At 46.3% G+C, this 24,175-nt stretch overlaps 1 protein-coding gene across 2 annotated transcripts; it reads right to left on the bottom strand.

Annotated features, from left to right (window-relative positions):
- Positions 1-1,220: 1,220 nt before the first annotated feature.
- On the bottom strand, positions 1,221-12,828 carry LOC112585669 (enoyl-CoA hydratase domain-containing protein 2, mitochondrial). 2 transcript variants are annotated; one of them, XM_044945016.1, is made up of 7 exons: positions 11,755-12,828; positions 11,391-11,458; positions 11,234-11,321; positions 7,198-7,290; positions 5,718-5,774; positions 5,336-5,500; positions 1,221-2,855 (listed from the first exon to the last, which is right to left on the bottom strand). In XM_044945016.1, the coding sequence occupies exons 2-7, from the start codon at positions 11,439-11,441 to the stop codon at positions 2,821-2,823; spliced, it is 489 nt and encodes a 162-aa protein (XP_044800951.1). In that variant the 5' UTR covers positions 11,442-11,458; positions 11,755-12,828; the 3' UTR covers positions 1,221-2,820. The 2 variants fall into 2 exon arrangements, with proteins under 2 accessions (XP_044800951.1, XP_044800950.1); XM_044945015.1 differs by lacking the exons at positions 1,221-2,855; positions 5,336-5,500; positions 5,718-5,774; positions 7,198-7,290 and adding an exon at positions 9,633-10,640 and having other exon boundaries at positions 11,755-12,805.
- Between the last annotated feature and the right edge of the window lie 11,347 nt (positions 12,829-24,175).

The following is a 24,175-nucleotide window of genomic DNA, read 5'->3' as shown; positions in this document are numbered from 1 at the left end:
GGGAAAAATACCACAGCTTCAAGCAAAAATCAAGAACTGGGAAAATATATTTTGAAATTGTGATAGAGCTTTTCCTTTACAAAAAGCTGGTATAATTTTTTTTTTTTTTTTAAGCATTCACACAGTATAGAAAGGTAGTTGAAAAAAAGAGATGAGGTGTGCTCAGCTTTACTTTTAAAGAAAAATAAATCAGAACAGTTAGGTGCTCCTTTTCACCTCACACTTGGAAACTATAAAAGGTTGGTAATGCCCATTATTGTTGAGATTTAGGAAACAAGTATTTGCACACATAATTGAATGGAGAGTAAACTGGTACAATGCTTCAGGAGGACAATTTGACAAGAACTGGCAAATTAGATAGATGCCCATGCTTTTTCATGTTGTAACTCCATGTAGGCATCTGCCCTACAGATGCACTTTCAGGAGTATATACTAAGATGTCCAAAGTTATTCATTCCAGCTATTTTTCAGGAGCTTAAAGGCGTCAGTAATGTGATGTTCCTCATTCAGATCAGATCAGATCAGATCAGTCACTCAGTCGTGTCCGTCTCTTTGCGACCCCATGAATTGCAGCACGCCAGGCCTCCCTGTCCATCACCAACTCCCGGAGTTCACTGAGACTCACGTCCATCAAGTCAGTGATGCCATCCAGCCATCTCATCCTCTGTCATCCCTTTCTCCTCTTGCCCCCAATCCCTCCCAGCTTCAGAGTCTTTTCCAATGAATCAACTCTTTGCATGAGGTGGCCAAAGTACTGGAGTTTCAGCTTTAGCATCATTCCTTCCAAAGAAATCCCAGGGCTGATCTCCTTCAGAATAGACTGGTTGGATCTCCTTGCAGTCCAAGGGACTCTCAAGAGTCTTCTCCAACACCACAGTTCAAAAGCATCAGTTCTTTGGCACTCAGCCTTCTTCACAGTCCAACTCTCACATCCATACATGACCACAGGAAAAACCATAGCCCTGACTAGACGGACCTTTCTTGGCAAAGTAATGTCTCTGCTTTTCAATATGCTATCTAGGTTGGTCATAACTTTCCTTCCAAGGAGTAAGCGTCTTTTAATTTCATGGCTGCAGTCACCATCTGCAGTGATTTTGGAGCCCAGAAAAATAAAGTCTGACACTGTTTCCACTGTTTCCCCATCTATTTCCCATGAAGTGATGGGACTGGATGCCATGATGTTCATTTTCTGAATGTTGAGCTTTAAGCCAACTTTTTCACTCTCCTCTTTCACTTTCATCAAGAGGCTTTTGAGTTCCTCTTCACTTTCTGCCATAAGGGTGGTGTCATCTGCATATCTGAGGTTATTGATATTTCTCCCAGTACTAGTTAAATGATGGCACATCCATACCATTAATGAAAAAGTGTGCAGTTTAAATGAATGAGGTTAGTAAGTACATGCTGCAATGGGTAACTCTCCAGAAGGTGAAAAAAGGAAGCTGCATCGTGCTGTGTATATTATTCCATTTGTGTAGAAGGTGTTGGTGTGATGTGTCTTTGGGGAGAAGGGTTGAGAGAATGGAGAACTTCACTCTTTGTTTTATACTTTTCTATACTGTTTGAATTCTTTTGTGTGCATAGTTTATGTTTTTAAACATCAGTTAGAACTGGACTAGCCTTCAAAGGTGTGTTTCTTCTCCCCTAAATTGTCCTAAAGGAATTTAGAATTATTTAGATATGTGAGTATATGTGCACATTTTGCATGTACAATGAAAATTTCTGGAAGAGTATGAAAACTATTAACAGTGGTCATCTTTGGGGAGTGTGACTGGGAAATTGAGGAATGTTTTGGTGACCAACTGTCCTGGTTTGCCAGTGACTGACGTGTTGTTTTACGATGTGGGACTTTTCACTTTGAACCTGGACAGCCCCAGGATAACAGGATCACCCTGCTTTTGATTTTTATTCTATGTCCTTTGATTTGCTTGTTATGAATATGTATTATTTAACTACTGATTTCTCATCAGAGAAAATTAAAAACTATGTAGCCGTGTTGTCTCTGTATTGAAAACACACATATTATCTTTCTGAGTGTGTCTGTGCATGTATGCATAATTGTAGTTGAGCCTTGAACAGCCTGGAGTTTAGGGGAACTGATCATTCATGCCGTAGAAAATCTGTACATAACTTTACAGCCAACCCGCCCTGTAAAGAGTTCTGCATCCACAAATTCAACCAACCTTGGATCAGGTAGTACTGTAGTATGCATTTAGTGAACAAAAAAAAAAATCCATGTATAAGTGAGCCTGCACAGTTCCAACCTGTGGTGTTCGAGGTAGCACTGTGTGAAGTAGATCAATTAGAAATATGATGGATCATTTTATGTTATTTGGAAATGAGAATAGTGAGTCACAGTTGCCACAGGATGTTCCATTCCTTTGATGTTCCATGGAAAATGTAGTCAAATCCATATTCCTACGGTAAAGTATATTTACTGCTTAAAGGGAAAATCTGAGTGTTAATTTGTGGACCTTGTGTTTATTGACAGGCTGTTTTGGGCTGTAGGGCTTTGTGGCTCAGACAGTAGAGTCTGCCTGCAATGCAGGAAACCCGGGTTTGATCCCTGAGTTCGGAAGATGCCCTGAAGAAGGAAATGGCAGCCCACAACAGTGTTCTTATCTGGAAAATTCCATGGATGTAGGAGCCTGGTAGGCTACAGTCCATGGGGTCGCAAAGGATTGGACCCGACTGAGCGACTTCACTTTTTTTGGGGGGTGAATGTAATTTCTGGAGAATTTTGACTCCCTGGTCTTGGTAGTTTCTCCAGTAGAGGGCAGCCGTCTACCACAGTATCTCTTGCACTCACCCCATAGGGAATCTTCATACTTGGCACTCAATGGCACTCAGTAACTCACCTGGAAGTTAAACAGGTTGCATCAGAATGTCCCAACATTTGCATTAGTGATTCTATCACTAGTTTTAGGTATGATGTTGATTTGGTATAGAAGGTGAAAGTCACTCAGTGGTGTCCGACTCTTTGCAAACCCATGGACTCTACAGTCCATGGAATTCTCCAGGCCAGAATACTGGAGTGGGTAGCCTTTCCCTTCTCCAGGGGATCTTCCCAACCCAGGGATCGCACCCAGGTCTCCCGCATCGCAGGCGGATTCTTTACCAGCTGAGCCACAAGGGAAGCCCAAGACTACTGGAGTGTGGCCTATCTCTTCTCTAGCAGATCTTACCAACTGAGGAATAGAACAGGGGTCTCCTGCATTGCAGGCGGAATCTTTACCAGCTGAGCTATCAGGGAAGTCCCTTCGTATAGAAAGCTACTTTTAAGTACTAAAATACTAGTAATGAATAAAATACCGTTATTTGAATGTATTGAAAAATCTGAAGACTGAATCATCTTGAGATCAAGCTCCAAGACCCAGTTATTTATTTTATGCAAAAAGACAAGCCCTGTACAAATAGGCCCCCCACTCCATGAAAGTGTAATCAGCTACTACCTTGAGTTACTCAGAGTTTTGTATCAGTTTAGAGACTTTCTGACCAAGTATAAGAGAAACACGACAGCATTAAAATGAACAGCTTCAGACTCTCCATTTATGTGTGATGAAACTATAAACAAGAAATGAAGACAAAGCAAATGCTTTTAAACCAAACTTACCATCAGTTTTTTATAGTCCTCAAGTAACTAAGCAAGCATGTAAGTAAAGATCTCAAAATTATAAAAAGAGGCAGGATTATTTAAGGGAGACTTTTTTTCCCCAAAAATAAGATAACTCTTTTTTACTTTTCATGATTAATTCAAATACTTTTCTGTGTTAATAATATTAAAATGATAGAATATGTTTAACATTTTTACATTTGACCTTTGTAATATATCTTTAATTTTTTGTATTTGAAATCCATTAAAGATTTAGTTTGTTCTTTAAAAATTGTGTACATGGTCTGCAATCTTTAAAATGCTAGTTATCATATGTATTTCTGTATTATGCAGAATGGATGACAAAATAGTGTCTGTCTTTGTGATATTATTGCAGTCACTTTCTTTGACTTTGATGAGCAGTCGCTTCACCTTGTTGGGTCTGTTACAGCACAGACGCGACAGGCATGATCACCTCACCTGGATTGTCCTAACACTGGGACACTATTAAAGTACCCAGGATTGCTTGTGTCTGGTCGTGTCTGAAGGATGAGGGTGCACCATATGGGCTCAGTGAGTATTACAACTTAACAGAACCTGGCTCCATTTCAGCTGCTTGCCTATCTTTGTGGAAACTTGGGACGTCCCTCTGGCTCTCTTAGAGAAGTGAGAAGCCAGTGGAGCCTCTCGGGTACTTGGAGATTACATCTCCCTGGGAATCTACACTTTTGGGGAGACTATGCTAATAGGCTCTTTGAGGATTAAAAAAAAGTATGGGTCTTAACACATGTCCTACATCATGTATTTCAAGTGCTTTTCCACCACGTAGTATGGTCGAAAGATGGGCTGGTAGTTCTTTATCTGCTTTAAACAATCTTGCATTTTCAATTTTGGGACACATTCATGCTTTAATGTCCAGTACAATAGCCAACAGCCAAATGTGTCTGTTAGCATTAAAATATGGGAAGTGTAATTGAGAAAGTAAAATTTTAATTTAAGTAATGTGGCTAGTGGGGCTTCCCAGATAGCTCAAGGGTAAAAAACTGCTTGGCAAGCAGGAGCCTCGGGTTCAGTCCCTGGGTTGGGAAGATCCCCTGAAAAAGGAAATGGTAGCCCACTCTAGTATATTTGCCTGTAAAGTACCATGGACAAGAGGAGTCTGGTGGGCTACAGTCTGTGGGGTCACACTGAGTCAGACATAGCGACAAAACATGTGGCTAGTCCATGGGGTTGTGAAGAGTTGGATGACTGAGTGACTTCCCTTTCACTTTTCACTTTCACGCATTGGAGAAGGAAATGGCAACCCACTCCAGTGTTCTTGCCCAGAGAATCCCAGGGATGGGGGAGCCTGGTGGGCTGCCATCTATGGGGTTACACAGAATCAGACACGACTGAAGCGACTTAGCAGTAGCAGCAGCAGCAGCAGCAGCAGTGGGTGCCTTAGTGGATGGCACAGATAGAGATCATTTGCATCATCCCAGGAAGTTCAGTTTTATAGGCTGTTCTGAGGATTTTCAAGCTTAATTGATCCCAGCCCTTCGGAACTCAATTTTCATTTTAACTTAAAATCTGATTTAATATTATTTTACTAGATGGCTGAATGGAGGCAAAACCGCCAAAGATGGTTAATTTTATAAATCTGGGAAAATGGATCTTGTGTGATTGCATAAGACATCCTTGTCTCTTGGCCTCCCCACCTGTGATCCCCAATGGCACAGGCCCGCCCGTGCTGAGTGGCAATCGTACCTGGGGCAGGATCTCCTGGGCCGGTGTTGCCGTCCTCCTTTTGGGCCACAGCTTGGTTCACCAGTCCCAGAGCCTGGGCCTGTTCCCCACTCAGTCGTCGGCCTGTGAAGATGAGCTCCTTCGCCAGGGCCACCCCCAGGCATCGAGGCAGCCTCTGAGTCCCCCCTGCCAGGATGGAGTAGGGATGGGGAATCCTCATGGAATGTGGGGGCCCAGAGGAGGCCCTGGCTGGGAGTCAGCCAAGACCTCTCAGAGGACGAGATTGGGTTAGGCTGGCAGGGGAGACCCCAGAACATAGGGCAAAAGAGGAAAGTAGGGAATTATGCTGGATAGAGTGGAGTTGAACAAGTAGAGAAGAATGGATGGTGTGTGTTGAGATTACCTGCTCCTGGGAGGAGCCCTCGGGTGGTCTCGATCAGTCCCATGACAGCCGAGGAAGCTGCTTAGACAAAACAGAGTGAAGCCCCCACCCTGTCTTCCAGCTCCAATCCCTGAGGAGAGGAGATGCTGTCTGCTGGCTCTGCTCACCCCTCCAGCCGATCACTTCCCTCATCGTGTGGCCACAGCCAGACTTCTCCAGTAGCTGCCTTTGGAAGAGCCCTAGCCTGGAAGTCAGGAGTCCCAGCGCTCACCCTACCTCCACAACTCACTGAGCAACTCTCTTAGCCTTTCTGAGCCTCATGGACGGGGAAAAAAATTGATAACCTGTCTTTTACCTGCTTTATAGAGCTGTTTAGGATCAAGTGAGGTCATGGTGCTTGGAACAAGGAGGGGTTCCTGGATGGTGCCCGGTACCTATTTGTAAGTTAATGGATTCTCTGTCTCATGCATCCTTAGCTCAGGTCTGGCCTAGAGTGTCAGTGACTCCTGCTTCCACCAGTTTTCCTCCCAGCTTTTTGTCAGCCTGAAATTTTCCTGTATGCTGATCCACATCCTCCTTTCGCAGTTGTACTTCCTGTGACAGGCCCTCGTTGAGTGTCCCACCCCACAGGCTTCTCCTGAATTCCCTCAACACGGTCCCTGTGAACCATGCAGTGTGGGAGGGAGGGGTTTACATTCACCTCCTACCCACCAACCCCTTCAAGTTAGCTTTCCTGAACATAGGCAGGTGAGGACCAGGGTTGGTGCTATGACCTGACCTGGTATTTGATGTCTTCCCTTTGTTCTGCATCATATGGATATAAAGTCCCTCTATGCCCGGGACTACATGTTAAAAAAAAGATGAACAGTTCTTGCTTGGTGGCAGGAGAAAGTATGGCACCATTATGGCACTCAGATCTTCTCTGATCTCCTCTAAAAAGGGCACACCTAACCACCAAGTCAGCAAGGTTAAAAGCAACCAATTATCTTCATCCTCCCTGCCCTCCACATTTTGAAGTTCAATTTCTTTGAACTATTAATGCAAACCTCTGTGGATTCTGATAGAGCTACTGCAGGGCACTGTTCCTGCCCAGCCATGCTTGTGATTAACTGGGCATAGACTGCCCTCATGGCTCACCTTTGTTCACAATGTGATCGATAAAGCTGGCTTGGACAGAACTGGAAGACTGAATAGATACCTTTGTCCCCAACCTTTGCTCTCTATGTTCTTTCTAGTTGTGTCAGCAGTTGCCCTGGGGCTGGTATGAGCAGTCCTGAGCTGAGGGCAGCTGACTCTGAGAAGGGACTAGTCCTGTAGCAGTCAGGGGCTGGGCGGTGGGTGGGGAACCACTGCTGCCTGAATTCCTTGGCTCCCACTTTGCCTTTAGTTCTGGGGTTTGTTGGAAAGCTGAGAGCAGTGGCTGACTGAAGAATCCCCAGAATTAGCTTGTTTCATTCACTCTTCCCTCCCACCCTTCCACACCTCTCCCTGTACCCAGTACCTGCCACTCGGAGATTACAGGCCAGGGCAAGTTCCAGGCCTCCACCCAAGGCAAATCCATCCATAGCTGCAATGGTGGGTGCAGGGAACGCTGCTGTGGAGACAAAGGAGGGCTCAGCCTGCGAGGCCCTGGTAGGACCAGGACAGTGTCTCAGGGTAGGAGACGGTCTAGCTGGTTGTGATAGAAGGCTTCATTGGTCCCAAGTTTGGGGAGCTTACCTGGTACCTCAGCCAGGTTATCTTAGCAGTCAGTTTTCCCACTGGGGAAAGTTGTGGGATCTGCTGGGGAATAGGATTGAGGAGATGGATGGGCAGGGTGATGCCTAGTCATGCCCACCTTCCTGTGGGCCTCCGCAGGACCCGCCTTTTTACTCTTCCTTCTCATTCTGTGTGTTGGGAACAGAATTGAATCCGACATGGGGAAGGCCAACGGGCAAACAGGGTGATCAAAAAGACCCAGGGTGATCAGTGATCTGAGAAAGGAAGCTTGGATGATGGGCCAGGGATGGCTTCCTGGAGGAGGCGGCACTGGTTGTCTTAAAAAATCCATAAACAGTTCATATGGCCTAGGAGGGATATTCCAGAAAAAGAACAAGCATTTGTCAAAGCTCGCAAGCATGCTTGCTGAAAGTTGACTCTGGAATGGCCAGGCTTGTACGCTGAGGGCACAGGGGCTGGGCGTCAGAACTAGCAGGGCACTAATGCTGGGGAGCCAGTGCCCTTTGGACCCTCGTGGCACCCTCCTCCTTGTAGAATTCCTTGTCCCTGCCCCTCTCCCTGGGAGAATCATCTCTCCACAGAGCTCACAACAGAAATCATTCTGTCTTTAGAGTATGGTAGATTGGGTGAGGCTCTGAATCCCAGGCTGTCAAAGGATCCAGCAATGGAAACCTGAAGAGAAGCAGCCAGAGAGGAAAGAGAAACACCAGGAAAACTCGTCAGGGAAGCCAGGGAGGGAGGAGGGTAGTCAAAAAAAGAGAGACACAACAACAACAAAAAGATGAATTGCATTTCATCAAAATTAAAAACTAATGCATCAAAAGACACTATCAAGAGAGCAAAGACAACCCATGAATGGAAGGAAATACTGGCAAATCATACATCTGGTAAGGAACTGATATCTAGGCTATATAAAGATTTCCTACAACCAAATACAAAGGGCTTCCCTGGTAGTCCAGTGGTTTAAGACTCCACACTTCAACTGCAAGGGACACAGTTTGATCCCTGGTTGGGGAACTAAGATCATGCAAGCTGTGCAGAATGGTCAAAAAAAAAAAAAAAAAAAAAAAAAAAACAAAAAACCTCACAAAGGACTTGAATAGACATTTCTCCAAGGAAAATAAGCCAGTGGGATTTCCCTGCTAGTCCAGTTGCTAAGATTCTGGCTTTCTATTGCAGGTGGCCCAAGTTCCATCCCTAATTGGGGAACTAGAGCACTCATGCCAGAACTAAGAGGTGGCATGTGACAATGTAGTTTGAAGATTCTGTGTCCCTCAACTAAGACCCAGTGCAGCCAAATAAATATTTAAAAAAGAAGATAAAGCAGTAAGCACTGAAAATGTGTTCAGCATCATTGGGGAAATGCAAATAAAAACCACAATAAGATACTGCTTTTTACCCATTCAGACGGTTATTATAAACAACGAACAAAAAAGTGTTGACATTGGTGTGGAGAACTCTGATGTACTGCTGGTAGGAATGTAGAATGATATAGCTGCTGTGAAAAATATTTTGATGCTTCCTCCTGAAGTTCAACATAGGATTACTATATGGTCCAGCCACTTTACTCCTAAGTATGTACCCCAAAGAATTGAAAGCAAGGACTCAAGCAGATACCTGCACACCAATGTTCATAGCAGTATTAATCACAATAGCCAAAATGTGGGAACCACCCAAGTCCATCAACAGATGGATTTAAAAATTGTGGAATATATATGTGAAAAGGAATATTATTCATTTTTAAAAAGGATAGAAATTCTGCAATATGCTACAACATGGATGAACATGAAGTACATGATGCTAAGGGAAATAAGCTAGCCATGAAAGGACAAATGTATGATTCTACTTGTATGAAATAGAGTAGACAAATTCGTAAAGATAGAGAGTAGAATGGAGGTTACTGGGTGTTAGGGAAATGGGGAGGAATTGCTTAATGAGTATACAGTTTATTGAGATGATGAAATAGTTTTTGAAATGGATAGCGGTGATTATTGAATAACGTTGTGAATGTACTTGCTGCTGCTGCCGCCAAGTCGCTTCAGTCGTGTCCGACTCTGTGCGACCCCATAGACGGCAGCCCACCAGGCTCCCCCATCCCTGGGATTCTCCAGGCAAGAACACTGGAGTGGGTTGCCATTTCCTTCTTCAATGCGTGCAAGTGAAAAGTGAAAGTGAAGTCGCTCAGTCTTGTCCGACCCTCAGCGACTCCCTGGACTGTAGCCCACCAGGTCCCTCTGTCCATGGGATTTTCCAGGCAAGAGTACTGGAGTGGGGTTGCCATTGCAGTCTCTGGTGAATGTACTTAATACCAGTGAATTTTACACTTACAAGTGATTAAAATATAAATTTTGTGTAATGTATATATTTGTGACAACTCAAACAATACATTAAATAGTAATAAAATTTTATTAATTATTTTTTCCTGTTTTATTGAGAAATAATTGGCATACATCAGGTATAATTATTTTTTAAAAGAAGGGCTTGGTGGGTGATGCTGAAGGTCACGTAAGATGAGGAGTGAGTGCAGGGACAGTGGCATGGGGGGGGCAGGGTCCTTGGTGAGAGTAGTGACAGTGGAGGGTCACTGAAGGCCAGACAGCCGGAGCCTGAGTCATGAATAGGGGGTGAACGTACTCTCTGCAAGTCCTAGATTATGGGAAAGTCAGTTGGGAGAGCCTTTGGGAGTCTGATTAGTCCTAGCCCCTCAGTGACAGATCAGGAAACTGAGACCCAGAGAGAGACAGGGACTAGCCCAGGATTCCAGAGCAAATCAGAGGCAGATTCAGACCTCCTGCATGCCCCCTTCTTTTCCTGTCCTTTGCTGGGGGTGGTGAGGAGTGGGGCTAACAGTCATGAAGTGACCATGATGGAAGACGTCAGACCATGGGGGAGCCAAAGGAAGAGGCCGGAGTAGGAGGAGGGCCTCGACCAGGTCAGCGGGGTCAGGCAGATTGGTCCGCATACTTCCCTTGCCACCTCCCGCCCCAGGCTGCTCACCGGGATCCTGACAGTTGAGGCCTGGGGACTGAGCCACATGCCCTTGAAACTGCCTAAGAATCACTCGCTTCCCACCCTCGTCCTCCGCAGCCTCTTCCTGTCTCCCGGGTGCCCCCTCCAGAGCCACCCTGGAGTCAGTTCTTAGCTCAACTCTCATTCGCTTGCTTCTTCTTGTGGGCCTGGGATGCGGCATTTCTCGTCTCAGAAAGGAAGTGCGTGGTGCTTGCCCTGTTGTGAGGACCAAATGGTGCAGAGACATGGAAGAGTTTCATTGACAGGGACTGAAATCTTGTAGATGGGCAAAGGGGCAGTAAGTCAGTCCTATCTTGGCCACAGACCTGGTGAGTGTCGTTGGACTCCGTTTTCTCATTTCCTCAATGAAGGGTCAGAACAGAAAGAACAAGGATTTGGGGGTCAGAAAGGTCAAGTTCTAACCAAATTCTCACTAGCTGTGTTGCTCTAAGCAAGGAATTTCACCTCTGAGTGCATATCTTTAAATGGGAATGATCCTGTGCTGTGTACTAAGTCGCTTCTGTCATGTCTGACTCTTTGCGACCCTATAGGCTGTAGCCCGCCAGGTTCCTCTGTCAATAGGGATTCTGCAGGCAAGAATATTGGAGTGGGTTGCAATTTTCTCCTCCAGGGGATGTACCCAACACGGGATTGAACCCGTGTCTCCTGTGTCACCAAGCGGGTTCATTAGCAATAGCGCCACTTGGGGAGCCCAGAGTCCTGTGCTAGAAATGACCTAAGTATCCCCTACATGCAGGCTGGTGGGAGCCCTGCTGAGCCCCGGGTTGGGGGCAAGGAAGGAAACCCACCTGCGCAGAACACACCCTTCACTGCACTCCTGAAGATCAGGACACGCACTTGACGGTCCTCCCGAAGCTGGGCCAGAGCTTCCAGCAGCTGCAGAGGAGACCAGATCAGATACCTCCCAGCTCGCCCCAACCCACCCTGGTGCCCGCCCTTACTCACCTGACTGACGAAGACGTTTCCCAGGGCATTGCGGGCACTTGGTCTGTTCATCAGAATCTCAGCAATTCCTGCAAGGGACAGGGCAGCGCTGGGTGAGCCAGCTGCCCTGCTCACTCCTGTCTGGGGCCTGGGATCTGGGCAGCCTCTACCCTTGATGAGCAGTGTGACCTGGGGCAAGTCATACACACTCAGGCCTCAGTTTTTCCAACCATAAAATCGGGAGAATAACCCTTGCCCTTTCTGCCTCACAGAAGTGGAAGAGCTTGAGAACCTCGGAGCACCATGGGGAGAGGGACGAGAATGACTGCCCCAGTGGTTCCTGCCTGCTTCTGCCATTGCGAGACACACACACACCCCTACACACCCCTTCTTCAATTTCACGTATCTCTCTCCATGTGATTCTTTTCTCTACAGCCAGACTTCTTCCTCTCGAGCTGAATGAGTTATGATAACATCACCACCCAGAAATCTCGTGTGCCCTGACTCATTCACTGCTCCCACCTCCCCCCTTAAAAGTAACAACTCTCCTGACTTTCTTTTTCCTCCTGACTTTTTATGGTGATCACTTTCCTGCATTTCTTAACAATTTTATCACAAAAATATTCTTCTCTAGACATTATAGTTCAGACTTGCTAATTTAAAAAAAATAAAACTCTTAAAAGCTTGTTAAAATCCTTAGGTTCTGCCTCTAGCCCTGTCTTTTGCTCAAAGATATTTATTAAAGAACCTGGGGTGGGACTTCCCTGGTGGTCCAGTGGCTAAGACTCCCTTAATGCAGGAAGCCTGTGTTCAATCCCTGGTCAGGGAACTAGATCCCACATGCTGCAACTAAGATCCCAAATACTGCAACCAAGACTGGCACAGCCAAAGAGAAAAAAAGAACATGTGGCATTTGACCTGTAAGATTTCCTGCAGCATGGAATTTACTGATTGCACACTCATGGGACAAGCGAGCAGATGCCTTTGTCATAGGAATTTAACAGCTAATCCAGAGGCTTGAGCATGTTCACATTCTGTCCTCTTTGGCAAGAGAATATCCTTTGCCCTACTCATGTGATATTCTTTCACGAGCACCAGTGAAACTTCTTGAAAGGCTTTTCTGTATTCAGTTAATAATTTTCTTGCCTTCCATTCTCTTAAGTCTTCTCCAGTCTAGCTCCCACCCCATCTCTTGGCAGAAACTGTTCTCACCTAAGTGAGACCAGTGTAATCACATCACTAACTGAGGGACATATTTCCATCCTTGTCCCAGGCTCAGCAACAATTAACTCTCCTGACCAAACACCTGCTCCTCCTTGAACATTTTCTGCTGTGGCCTTTTTTGTTTTTTCAGTAGACATTTTTTTTTCAGAACAGTTTTAGGTTCACAGCAAAATGGAGTAGAAAGTGCTTCCCTGATGGCTCAGAAGGTACAGAATATGCCTGAAATGCAGAAGACCCGGGTTCAATCCGTGGGTTTGGAAGATCCCCTGAAGAAGGAAATGGCAACCCACTCCAGTATTCTTGCCTGGAGAATTCCATGGACAGAGGAGCCTGGCAGGCTACAGTCTGTGGGACTGAGAGGAGTCAGACACGACTGAGAAAGTATGGAGATTCCCATAAATCCTCTAGCCACTGCATAGGCATGGCTTCCCACCAGAGTGGGACATTTGTTACCAAAGATTAACCTCCATACATATGTCATTATTACCCAACTTCCACAGTTTACATCAGGGTTCACTCTCGGTGTTGCATATGCTATGGGTTTTGACAGATGTATAACAACATGTACTTGCCTGTGGCTCCACATTTTCCTGGCTTTCCTACGTCTCAGATGATGCCCTGCACTTCTTTTCTAGGTTTTCTTCTACCCAATTTAAAAATTCTTAATTCATTTATTCAACATATATCTATAATAGGTAAAAATTTTCATTTTCAGAGTGAGGTATAGTGGGAAAGTGGAGAAGGCAATGGCACCCCACTCCAGTACTCTTGCCTGGAAAATCCCATGAATGGATGAGCCTGGTAGGCTGCAGTCCATAGGGTCGCTGAGAGTTGGACACAACTAAGTGACTTCCCTTTCACTTTTCACTTTCATGCATTGGAGAAGGAAATGGCAACCCACTCCAGTGTTCTTGCCTGGAGAATCCCAGGGATGGGGGAGCCTGATGGGCTGCCGTCTATGGGGTTGCACAGAGTCGGACACGACTGAAGCAACTTAGCAGCAGCAGCAGCATAGTGTGAAAGATACTATAGGTAAGAGACTGTTCCATTTGAAAAATTGCATCTTATTGAATGTGTTAATTTCTGTTGTACAGCAAAGTGATTGAGTTATATACATATATATTCCTTTTCCTATTCTTTTCCATTATGCTTTATCACAAGATATTGAATATAGTTTCCTGTGTTATACAGTAGGACCTTGTTTATCCATTCTAGATATAATAGTTTGCATCTGCTAACCCCAAACTCTTAATGCATTCTTCCCCAACCTTTCCTTCCCCTTGGCTACCACAAGTCTCTTCTCTATGAGACTACTCAAGTAGTTGAAGTTCCTGAAAGGTCAATCCAAGATCTCTTTATTCAGTCGTTGGTACAGTTTTGTATTTAACACACACTGGCCTCTGTACTAAGCACTGATGTCAGAGACTAGAGCAGACTCAGTCCCTATCCTCTTAGATCCTACAGTCTAACAGAGGAGATCGACATTCAGCAAGTAATTACTATTAGCGACGACAACAACATAGGGGAAAAAAGACAGGAGGATGGGGGTTTAGAGTGAGCAGAGGGGAGCCCTAGTGTAGAAGATCAGCAGTGACTTCCTGGGGGAAGAAGTGACCTTTCAGCTGAGAGCTGAGGAATAAATAGGAGTTAGCCAGACAAAAGTGTGTGTGTGTGTGTGTGTGTTGGTGGGGAAAAGCCTATTTCAGAGAGGGAGTGGCACAGATGAGGGCCCTGAGTGCAGCAGAGCAGGTACTATAGGGTTTATATTGCTGGGCCTTTAATGTTTTTTGGCTGCACCTGAGAATTAAGCCAACATAAAACAGATTAACAGGAGAAAAGCATACGAATTTGTTCAAGTTTTATGTAACACATGAGCCCTCAAAAGGAAATGAGGACCCCAAGAATGGTAGGTCCACATGCTCTGACAAACCTAGGCAGCGTATTGGAAAGAAGAGACATTACTCTGCTGGAAAAAGTCTGTATAGTCAAGGCTATGGTCTTCCCAGTGGTCACGTACGGTTGTGAGAGCTGGACCGTAAAGAAGGCAGAGTGCCAAAGACTGTGCCAAACACCTTTGAACTGTGGTGCTGGAGAAGACTCCTGACAGTCCCTTGGACAGCAAGGAGATCAAACCAGTCAGTCTTAAGGGAAATCAACCCTGAATACTCATTGGAAGGACTGATGCTGAAGCGGAAGCTCTGTATTACGGTCACCTGATGTGAACAACCGACTCATTGGCAAAGTCCCTGATGCTGGGAAAAATTGAGGGCAGAAGAAGAACATGTCAGAGGATGAGGTGGCTGGACGCATCACCCATGCAATGCATATGAATTCTGGGAGATGGTGAGGGACAGGGAGGCCTCGTGTGTTGCCGTCCATGGGGTCGCAAAGAGTCAGACACAACTGGGCAGACAAACAACACACAACATGCTTTTACAGTGGGTTGTATGAAGAGCAGCAACTGTGGCAAAGTTAACTGTGTGGGAGTCTACAAGAGGAGAAGGCCTGTTTCTGCACAGGTGTCTGTTCACACATGTCTATTTCAACATGCTTGTCTGTTTGTATAGAATTCTCTTGGCTTCAACTCCCTGTTGAAGCCCATAATGAGAGACCATAGTCCCTGCCAACTTCAGGACTGCAGCCTGCTAAAACCCTGAGAAGGGAGTTTGTGGGTACTTTGAAGCAGAGAACCCAGCAAAATTGTGCCTAGACTTCTGACCTATGAAAACTATGAGATAATAAATGTACGCTATTTTAAGCAACAGAGTCTGTGGTAAATTGTTATGTGACAGTAGAAAACAAATATAATCATGACATCCTGGGGTTGACAGGAACTTTCCTCTCTCCTCTTCACTTTCCTGTTCTGTCTTTCCTTTTTCTCTGGCTAACTCTCTCCCATATTTCATCTCTAGCTCCCTCTTGCAGAATGCAAATATGGTGCTCGGCTGAAGTCACAGCTCAGTCACATCCCAGCTCCATGGCCTTGGACAAGTTACTTTATCCTTCTGACCTTCACTTTCCTGATCTATAAATAGAAATACTAAAAAGGTTGTAGTGAAGATTAAAAGAGATAATGTCCATAAGTGTATAACCAGAGTCTGTGGGCACTTTGAGCAGGGAAAATGCACAGAAGCTGGTGAAAGTCTAGGACCCAATATGAGGTGTGAGCTCTAAGCTGGGAGACCTAAGGGGCCAGACAGTGTGTCTTTGGTTTTCATTCATTCGCCTGACAATGTTCAGCTTGTACTACCACATGCCAGGCCCCGGAGAAATAGAGGACCCAGCCATGGTCCCTGACTTCTTAGTTGACACCCTATTCTGGGAACATTGCCCTTGCTGGACCCCAGTAATAATGATGGGTTTGCATTGTACCCTCTCTACTCCTATCAGACTCCCGTGATGATTTGATTTGCTTAGCAGAAGACCTAGAGTCACATCTATCTGGGTCTGGATCACACAGTGATGTGGGTGGGAGTCGATAGAAACCCCTGGAAGGTCGTGTGGGTATGTGTGCTCAGTTGCTCAGTAGTGTCTGACTCTGTCATCCCTATGGACTGTAGCCTGCAAGGCTCTTCTGTCCATGGGATTCTCAAGGCAAGAACACTGGAGTGGCATTGCCATTCCCTTCTCCAGGGGATCTTCCTGACCCAGGGATCAAACCCAAGTCTCCTGTGTCTCCTGCACTGGCACATTCTTTTACCACTGAGCTGTGTGGGAAGCCTTAATAATCCCTTAGTATATAGGGGGGGAAACTAAGGCTCAGAAAAGAAGAGAATGTGCCAAAGTTACTAGGTGGACCCAGCTAGCAATCCTCAGTCTCAGAGTTAACAAGTGATGAGGAAGACAAGTCCAGACAGAAGGAATGTAAAAGGACAAGGGTGGGAGCTGCTGCTACTGCTGCTAAGCTGCTTCAGTGCTGTCTGACTCTGTGCGACCCCATAGACAGCAGCCCACCAGGCTCTTCCGTCCCTAGGATTCTCCAGGCAAGAACACTGGAGTGGGTTGCCATTTCCTTCTCCAACGCATATATGCATGCTAAGTAGCTTCAGTCATGTCTGACTCTGCGACCCTATGGACAGCAGCCCACCAGGCTCCTCTGTCCACAGGATTCTTTAGGCAAGACTACTGGAGTGGGTTGAAGAGGGTGCAATTCCTAAGTGGTTTACAAAGGTAGAGAGGGAGGAGAGGACCCAAGTCAGGGGCACGGTTAGAAGAAAACACTTAAGTGGGATGGCTTAAAATGAACAAACCCATGGTAGGAGAGATAAGGTGACATGGTCAGGTTGTGGTGGAGAACCTTGAATATTCAGCTAAGGAGCTGGAGTAAAGCCATCAGAGTGAGGACTGGTTAACGGGCTAAGCTCATTTTCAAAGACAACAGGCGCAATGTGACAATGCTCTGGTGCTGTCACGCCAAGTGGAAGACAGAACTGGTGACTTGTAGGAGGATGGTGGGATGGTTCTCCTGGGTGTGGGTCTCCTCCTCATGCCTCCTCCACTGCCTCTTCTTGGTTTCCTTATCTCCTTCCCTCTAGGACATTCTATATGCCCTCTGGCAGGGGCAGAAGCTTAATCTCCTGACTCTTATTGTTGTTGTTCAGTGGCTCAGTCGTTTCTGACCCTTTGTGACCCCACTGCCTGCAGCACTCCAGGTTTCCCTATCTTTCACTATCTCCTGCTGCTGCTGCTGCTAAGTCACTTCAGTCGTGTCCGACTCTGTGCGACCCCATAGACTGCAGCCCACCAGGCTCCCCCGTCCCTGGGATTCTCCAGGCAAGAACACTGGAGTGGGTTGCCATTTCCTTCTCCAATGCATGAAAGTGAAAAGTGAAAGTGAAGTCACTCAGTTGTGTCCAACTCTTAGCGACCCCATGGACTGCAGCCCACCAGGTTCCTCTGTCCAAGGGATTTTCCAGGCAAGAGTACTGGAGTGGGGTGCCATTGCCTTCTCCGTCACTATCTCCTAAGTTTGCTCAAATTTATGTCCTTTGAGTCGATCTTGGCATCCAACCATTTCATCCTCTGTCACCCCCTTCTCCTCCTGCCCTCAGTCTTTCCCAGATCAGGGTCTTTTCCAATGAGTCAGGTCTTTGCATCAGGTGGCCAAAGTATTGGAGCTTCAGGTTCAGCATCAGTCCTTCCAATGAATATTCAGGGTTGATTTCCTTTAAGATTGACTGTTTTGAGCTCTTTGCTGTTCAAAGGACTCTCAAGAGCCTTCTCCAGCACCACAGTTAGAAAGAAACAATTCTTTGGTGCTCAGTCTTCTTAAAGGGCTTCCCTTGTGGTTCAGGAGCTTCCCCGGTGGCTCAGACAATAAAGAATCTGCCTGCAATGCGGGAGACTTTAGTTCGATACCTGGGTTGGGACGATCCCCTGGAGGAGGGCATGGCAACACACTCCAGTATTCTTGCCTGGAGAACCCATGGACAGAGGAGCCTGGTGGGCTAGAAAACTACTAGAATTCTAGTGATTTACTAGAATTACTAGTAATCACTGAATTACTAGAAGAATGTGATAACCATTAATAGTTGAGAAGACAGGTTTTAAAATCAGACCTGGTTCAATTTGCTTAAACTCTCTGTCCTTGTTTTATTGACCATAAACCTGGGAGAATAGTTATAGCTATTTCAAGCCAAACACTGTTGCCAGTTTGGCAGTGAATTGAGCATGAGAGCAAGGGGGGTATTCTCTAACGCTAGCCATCCCACATGGCCAGAGAATTCTCACCAAGTGATGTAGTAGGATGCCAGAAGCCCCTTCATGTCCATCAAAAGTGGGGGATGCACATAGGGAAGTGTATGCAACAGCAGGGCGCTAGGAACAGCTCTTCAACTTCATATCAAGCAAGAAAAAAGGAGATATACAAAATCCCTAGAACAACTGAATCTGTGTAAACTAAAACTTGGACACAAACAGTGCTACTTTAAACGCGGGGAAGGTTAGAGGGGTTGGAACTGGGGAGAAAGTGACAAGAGGACCTTGCCCAGCTGGTGACCCACAGCGGACAGGGGAATGCCACTCACGGATTGCAAAGTCCAACCACTGCCCTTCACCCGCCTTTGCAGATAACACTACCCCCAAACAGAAACAAAACAAAATAAAACACAACCAAACAAAACCCAAGACAAGGCTCAATCAAAATGTTCTTGCCAGTGACTGCTGTGAAATTTTCTTGATTCAGCAGGACTCCAAACTCCACCAGAAGCTGCAGGGCAATTGTGCAGGGGGTCGCCAAGCTCTCCTCGGGTCTCTCCTCTCTCCCCTCCCCCCCCACCCCCAACCACGTCCTCTCCTCTGCTCCTCCTTTCCAGGAGGCCGGGCACCCTAAGCCAAATTGGAATGGGTTTGGCTGTCCAGCCCACTGGAACCTTGCTAGGAAGTTTGGCCTGGAAGGAAATCAAGTATTTTAAAGCTCTAGTGGGGGCTGGGCTTGCTGGCACCTAGTTCTACCCTTGAACAAGTCCCCTCTCTTTCCTCACAGCCCCGGGGAACCAAATATGGGGCTGAAGGGACCGATATTGACATAAAATCCCATTGGAATTATGGTGGGAGCGGCAGGTGAAGTGGTCACCTACCAAAGGATTTAGGCCTGGGGAGCCTCTACTGGCGGAGAAGGCAAAGGCATCCCACTCCAGTACTCTTGCCTGGAAAATCCCATGGATGGAAGAGCCTGGTAGGCTGCAGTCCATGGGATTGCTGGGAGTTGGACACGACTGAGTGACTTCACTTTCACTTTCCTGCATTGGAGGGGGAAATGGCAACCCACTCCAGTGTTCTTGCCTGGAGAATCCCAGGGACGGGGGAGCCTGGTGGGCTGCCGTCTGTGGGGTCGCACAGAGTTGGATACGACTGAAGCGACTTAGCAGCAACAGCAGCAGCAGCAGCAGCCTCTACTGGGATGCAGGAACTTTGGGGTCCAATCCTCAAACACACTGAGCAACCTGCCTCCCCCTACTGGTTTTGGGGTAGGAGATAGACGGGCCCCTGGGCCAGACAACTGGTGTTTCTCAAGTGGAGTAAAACTGAAGTTTTTTTCTCACTCAGACACTCCAAGGACAAAACTAGTGTCAGTAACTGAGCTCTGCTGGAATAAAGAGGTTAGGTGACTACTCCTGAGGTCAAGGAAAATGTCCCTGTCTACACATGTGCAGAAAGGCTTATTGGGGGTCAAAAAGGGAGGCAGTGCCACCCCATAGTAAGCATGGACACACCCCCATAGGTCTCTGCAGTGGGATCCATCTTAGCAAAGTGTTGCGCAGACACATTGGAGAGGTCTAGGACCAGTCAGGTGTGAAGAAACAAGATAATTTGCCATATATAAACACCCAAAGGCTGTCCTTTCTAAGTGTTTTAACTCACCTCTTTACTGGCCTCCTCCTCGTTAGAGAGGCCCCCAATACCCTTTCTCTCTGGATGTGTATTTCTGCCTAGCTTTTCTGACTTAAATATAACTGCTTCTCTGTGTGCTCTCCCATATGTTGTGCTGTGTCTGTAATAAGCTTTGTACCTGTTTTTACAGTCTTTGCCTCCTTGAAACATTCTTGTTTTCAAATGGGGCCAAGGCCACTTTCCTTCTAGCCTCTCCCTGCTGGTGGTCTAGCAGCTAGGATTCCTGGTTTTCATCCAGGCTACCCACCCAGGTTCAATTTCTGGGTGGGGAACTAAGATCTCTCTCAGGACCACTCATTGCTTTCTCTCTCTGAGATCAGCTTCAATCCGCCTGCATGTAGTGGGAGCACTGGCCATGGGTCCCTGCCTGGCAACAGCACCAGGCATGCTGGACCCTGTCTCCTTCAGCCCAGTGGAGCTCACCCCAGCTGCCCTCCCAGGCTCACCAGGACAGCAAGTGCACTTGGCGTGGTCTGGACCCACCAGAACTTACACCTGGATCTCCAGGCCGGCAGCCCCCAGGTTGGAGGAGCAGCCTCGGGTCCCAGGTGGCCGCCAGGGGCGTGAAAAGCACAGGGTGCTGGTCAGGGCGCACAGCATTGGGGCCTATTCTGGGAACGGGCCACTCGGCCTTCCACCACCGCCTCCCACTGAAAGCTTGCTGCCCTGCCCCAGGCCTTCAAGAACTGTTTCTCCTTTGGGAACACCCTCAGCCTCTTGGAGACCAGAAGACATGGGTTAGAAGAAAGCCCAGCTGTGCTGTGTGATTTTGGACAAAACTGCCAATATCTCTTAAATGCCAAAATTTTAATCTGTAAAGCATAGGTAATAAAAGTGATAAGTGCCAAATATAAAGACAGCTGAGAGCTAAAGTAGTAAAAACAGATTTTAATCAGTAATACACTGTTGCAAAAGAGAAATGTCCAGGATGAACCAAACTCTTAACATAGTTTCTAATAGCTCAAGGACACATCCCTAGGATGACTCTGCTGCTGCTGCTGCTGCTAAGTCGCTTCAGTCGTGTCCGACTCTGTGCGACCCCATAGACAGAAGCCCACCAGGCTCCCCCGTCCCTGGGATTCTCCAGGCAAGAACACTGGAGTGGGTTGCCATTTCCTTCTCCGATGCATGATACTGAAAAGTGAAAGTGAAGTCGCTCAGTCGTGTCCGACTCTTAGCGACCCCATGGACTGCAGCCTACCAGGCTCCTTCGTCCATAAGATTTTCCAGGCAAGAGTACTGGAGTGGGGTGCCATTGCCTTCTCCGGTGTCCGACTCTAGCCCCTTTTAAAGTGCCTGCCTGAGAAAACTCAAGACTGCCAAAAGAAATTACTGTTTGTTCCAGCCAGCATCTGAAGGTAGGGCTCCTATCTCCCAGTCTCTGAGGGAGCCTAAGCTTCAGAAGGGACAGCAAACCTAGAATAGTTCCAAGTGGACTGACCCCGCTCTGCCTATTTTGAAAGTTTTCACTTCCCCGATTGTACACCGTCCTGGCTCACCCACCTCCCTATTCCTTCTTCTCCTTGTAAAATCTCTTCTCACTACTTTAGGGGAGGCTGAAGCCTAGTAGAGAAGAGGGCTCAGAGGACCCTGGCTAGAGTTCAGGGATAGAGTCTTTGTCACTACCTCGTGATAGTTCTTATCTGTGACCCTCAAGGTTAATTGGGGTTTATCTCACTTCTGGCTATTGGTAAGCTGCCCTTGTTTCCAACGAATTAATTCAGGTTATGGATCACCAGGCCATCTCTCCCTGTCCCTTTTCTCCACATTACTGGACACAACTCCAGTTCTGCCACTCCTTAAAGAGTCACAGACATGAGGCTGCGTAGTTTAGTTTAGTCACTCAGTCGTGTCCGACTCTTTGTGAGCCCATGGACTGTAGCCCACCAGCCTCCTCCATCCATGGGATTTTCCAGGCAAGAGCACTGGAGTGGGTTGCTGCATAGAAAGATTTTTACAGGAGTTTGGGAAACAATTGTGGGACTTCACTTCTCAAACTTAAGGAGGTTAAGGCTAACTGTTATGGACTGAATTGTGTTGCCCCAAATGTATGTGTTGAAGTCCTATCCCTCAGTACCTCACAATGTATTTGTAGACAGAGTCTTTAAAGAGGTAATTAAATTAAAATGAGGTCATTAGAGTTGGCCCTAAATAAAAATAACTGATATCCTTAGAAGAAGAAAAAATTTTAAACACAGATGAGTATACGGGAAGACAAAGGGGAGGATGGCCATTTAGAACCCAAGGAGAAGCCAAGGCCTCAGACAGAATGAACCCTGCCATTACCTTGATCCTAGACTTCTAGCCCCCAGAACTGTGCAGAAATACATTGCTGCTATTTAAATTATCCAGTTTGTGACTTTTTTATGGCAACCCTAGCAAACTAATCGGAGAAGGCAATGGCACCCCACTCCAGTACTCTTGCCTGGAAAATCCCATGGACAGAGGAGCCTGGTGTGCTGCAGTCCATGGGGTCGCTAAGAGTCGGACACAACTGAGCGACTTCACTTTCACTTTTCACTTTCATGCATTGGGGAAGGAAATGGCAACCCACTCCAGTGTTCTTGCCTGGAGAGTCCCAGGGACAGGGGAGCCTGGTGGGCTGCCGTCTACGGGGGTGCACAGAGTCGGACACGACTGAAGCGACTTAGCAGCAGCAGCAAACTAATACACCAAGTAAAGAAACTTCCTTTCCTAAGAGGAAATCCGGTGCCTGGTTTTTAAAATAAGAAGGTGCTCTGCCACCTCTCTAAATTATGATTATTTCTGGGATTCCAAGGAAGCTTAGCAAAGGAGCAATGGAGTTAGGATTAGAGTGGTAGTAATAACATGGCCATAGTAATAACATTTTTTTTCTCCTTTTAAACCCTGCCAGTTTTATGCCAAACTCCCTCAATAATCTCTTCTGAATTTATAATATGAAATAAAAATTGTTTTAGTTATTTTAATTTTACTTGTTTTAGTTTTTTGATTCTCTGTTGCTGTGCACGGGTTTTCTCTGGTTGTGGTACATGGGCTTCTTGTTGTACTGGCTTCTCTTGTTGCAGAGCATGGGCCCTAGGGTGTGTGGTTCAGTCATCGTGGCGCATGTGCTTAGTCGCCCCACGGTATGTGGAATCTTCCTGAACCAGGGATTGAACCTGTGTCCCCTACATTGGCAGATGGATTCTTAACCACTGGACCACCAAGGAAGTCCTGTTTTAGTTATTAAGTGATATATGTAGAGCACTCTGACAATGATGATAGGAATGGAGGCTATCCTATTATCCTAATGGAGGCTAATTGACAGTTTATGTTTAGATATTACCTCTATTTTTTTACTGTGAAAGTCCAATTTTAAGAATTTAGCCTGCAGATATACCCACACAGGTGTGAAATATCATATATACAAAGTTATTCATTGCAGAATTGCTTATAATAGCAAAAGACTGGCAACCATGTTAATATACAACAGGGATTGCTTAAATAAATTATGGTTTACTTTGTCAACAAAGGTCCATCTAGTCAAAGCTATGGTTTTTCCAGTAGTCATGTATGGATGTGAGAGTTGGACTATAAAGAAAGCAGAGTGTCGAAGAATTGATGCTTTTGAGCTGTGGTGTTGGAGAAGACTCTTGGGAGTCCCTTGAACTGCAAGGACATCCAACCAGTCCTTCCTAAGGGAGATCAGTCCTGGGTGTTCATTGGAAGGATTGATGTTGAAGCTGAAACTCCAATACTTTGGCCACCTGATGTGAAGAGCTGACTCATTGGAAAAGACCCTGATGTTGGGAGAGATTGAGGGCAGGAGGAGAAGGGGACAACAGAGGATGAGATGGTTGGATGTCATCACCGACTCAATGGACATGAGTTTGGGTGGACTCTGGGAGTTGGTGATGGACAGGGAGGCCTGGCGTGCTGCAGTTCATGGGGTTGCAAAGAGTCAGACATGACTGAGCGATTGAACTGAAGTGATACATTGAATACTATGCAGTTATGGAAAAAAACACAGGAAGCTCTAATGTGAGCTTCAAAATCTATTGTATGAAAAAAGTCAACATTGGAATAGTGTGTGATTTTTAATTTAATTAACTGAAAGTCACTCAGTCCTGTCCAACTCTTTGCAACCCCATGGACTGTACAGTCCATGGAATTCTCCAGATCAGAATACTGGAGTGGGTAGCATTTCCTTCTCCAAGGGATCTTCCCAA

This window comes from Bubalus bubalis, chromosome 6 (assembly GCF_019923935.1).
Source record: "Bubalus bubalis isolate 160015118507 breed Murrah chromosome 6, NDDB_SH_1, whole genome shotgun sequence".
NCBI classification, from domain to species: domain Eukaryota; kingdom Metazoa; phylum Chordata; class Mammalia; order Artiodactyla; family Bovidae; genus Bubalus; species Bubalus bubalis.
The sequence above is the reverse complement of the archived record's forward strand: the minus strand, read 5'-3'. Positions and strand labels throughout refer to the sequence as shown.

Bases quoted from the DNA above. Each gene is read 5' to 3' on its own strand.
- LOC112585669 (XM_044945015.1), bottom strand. From the start codon at position 11,441: ATGAACAGACCAAGTGCCCGCAATGCCCTGGGAAACGTCTTCGTCAGT. The intron at 11,322-11,390 runs GTGAGTAAGGGC...TCTCCTCTGCAG, and splicing joins GAAACGTCTTCGTCAGTCAG to CTGCTGGAAGCTCTGGCCCA. The intron at 10,641-11,233 runs GTGGGTTTCCTT...TCCTCACAACAG, and splicing joins GAAGGGTGTGTTCTGCGCAG to GGCAAGCACCACGCACTTCC.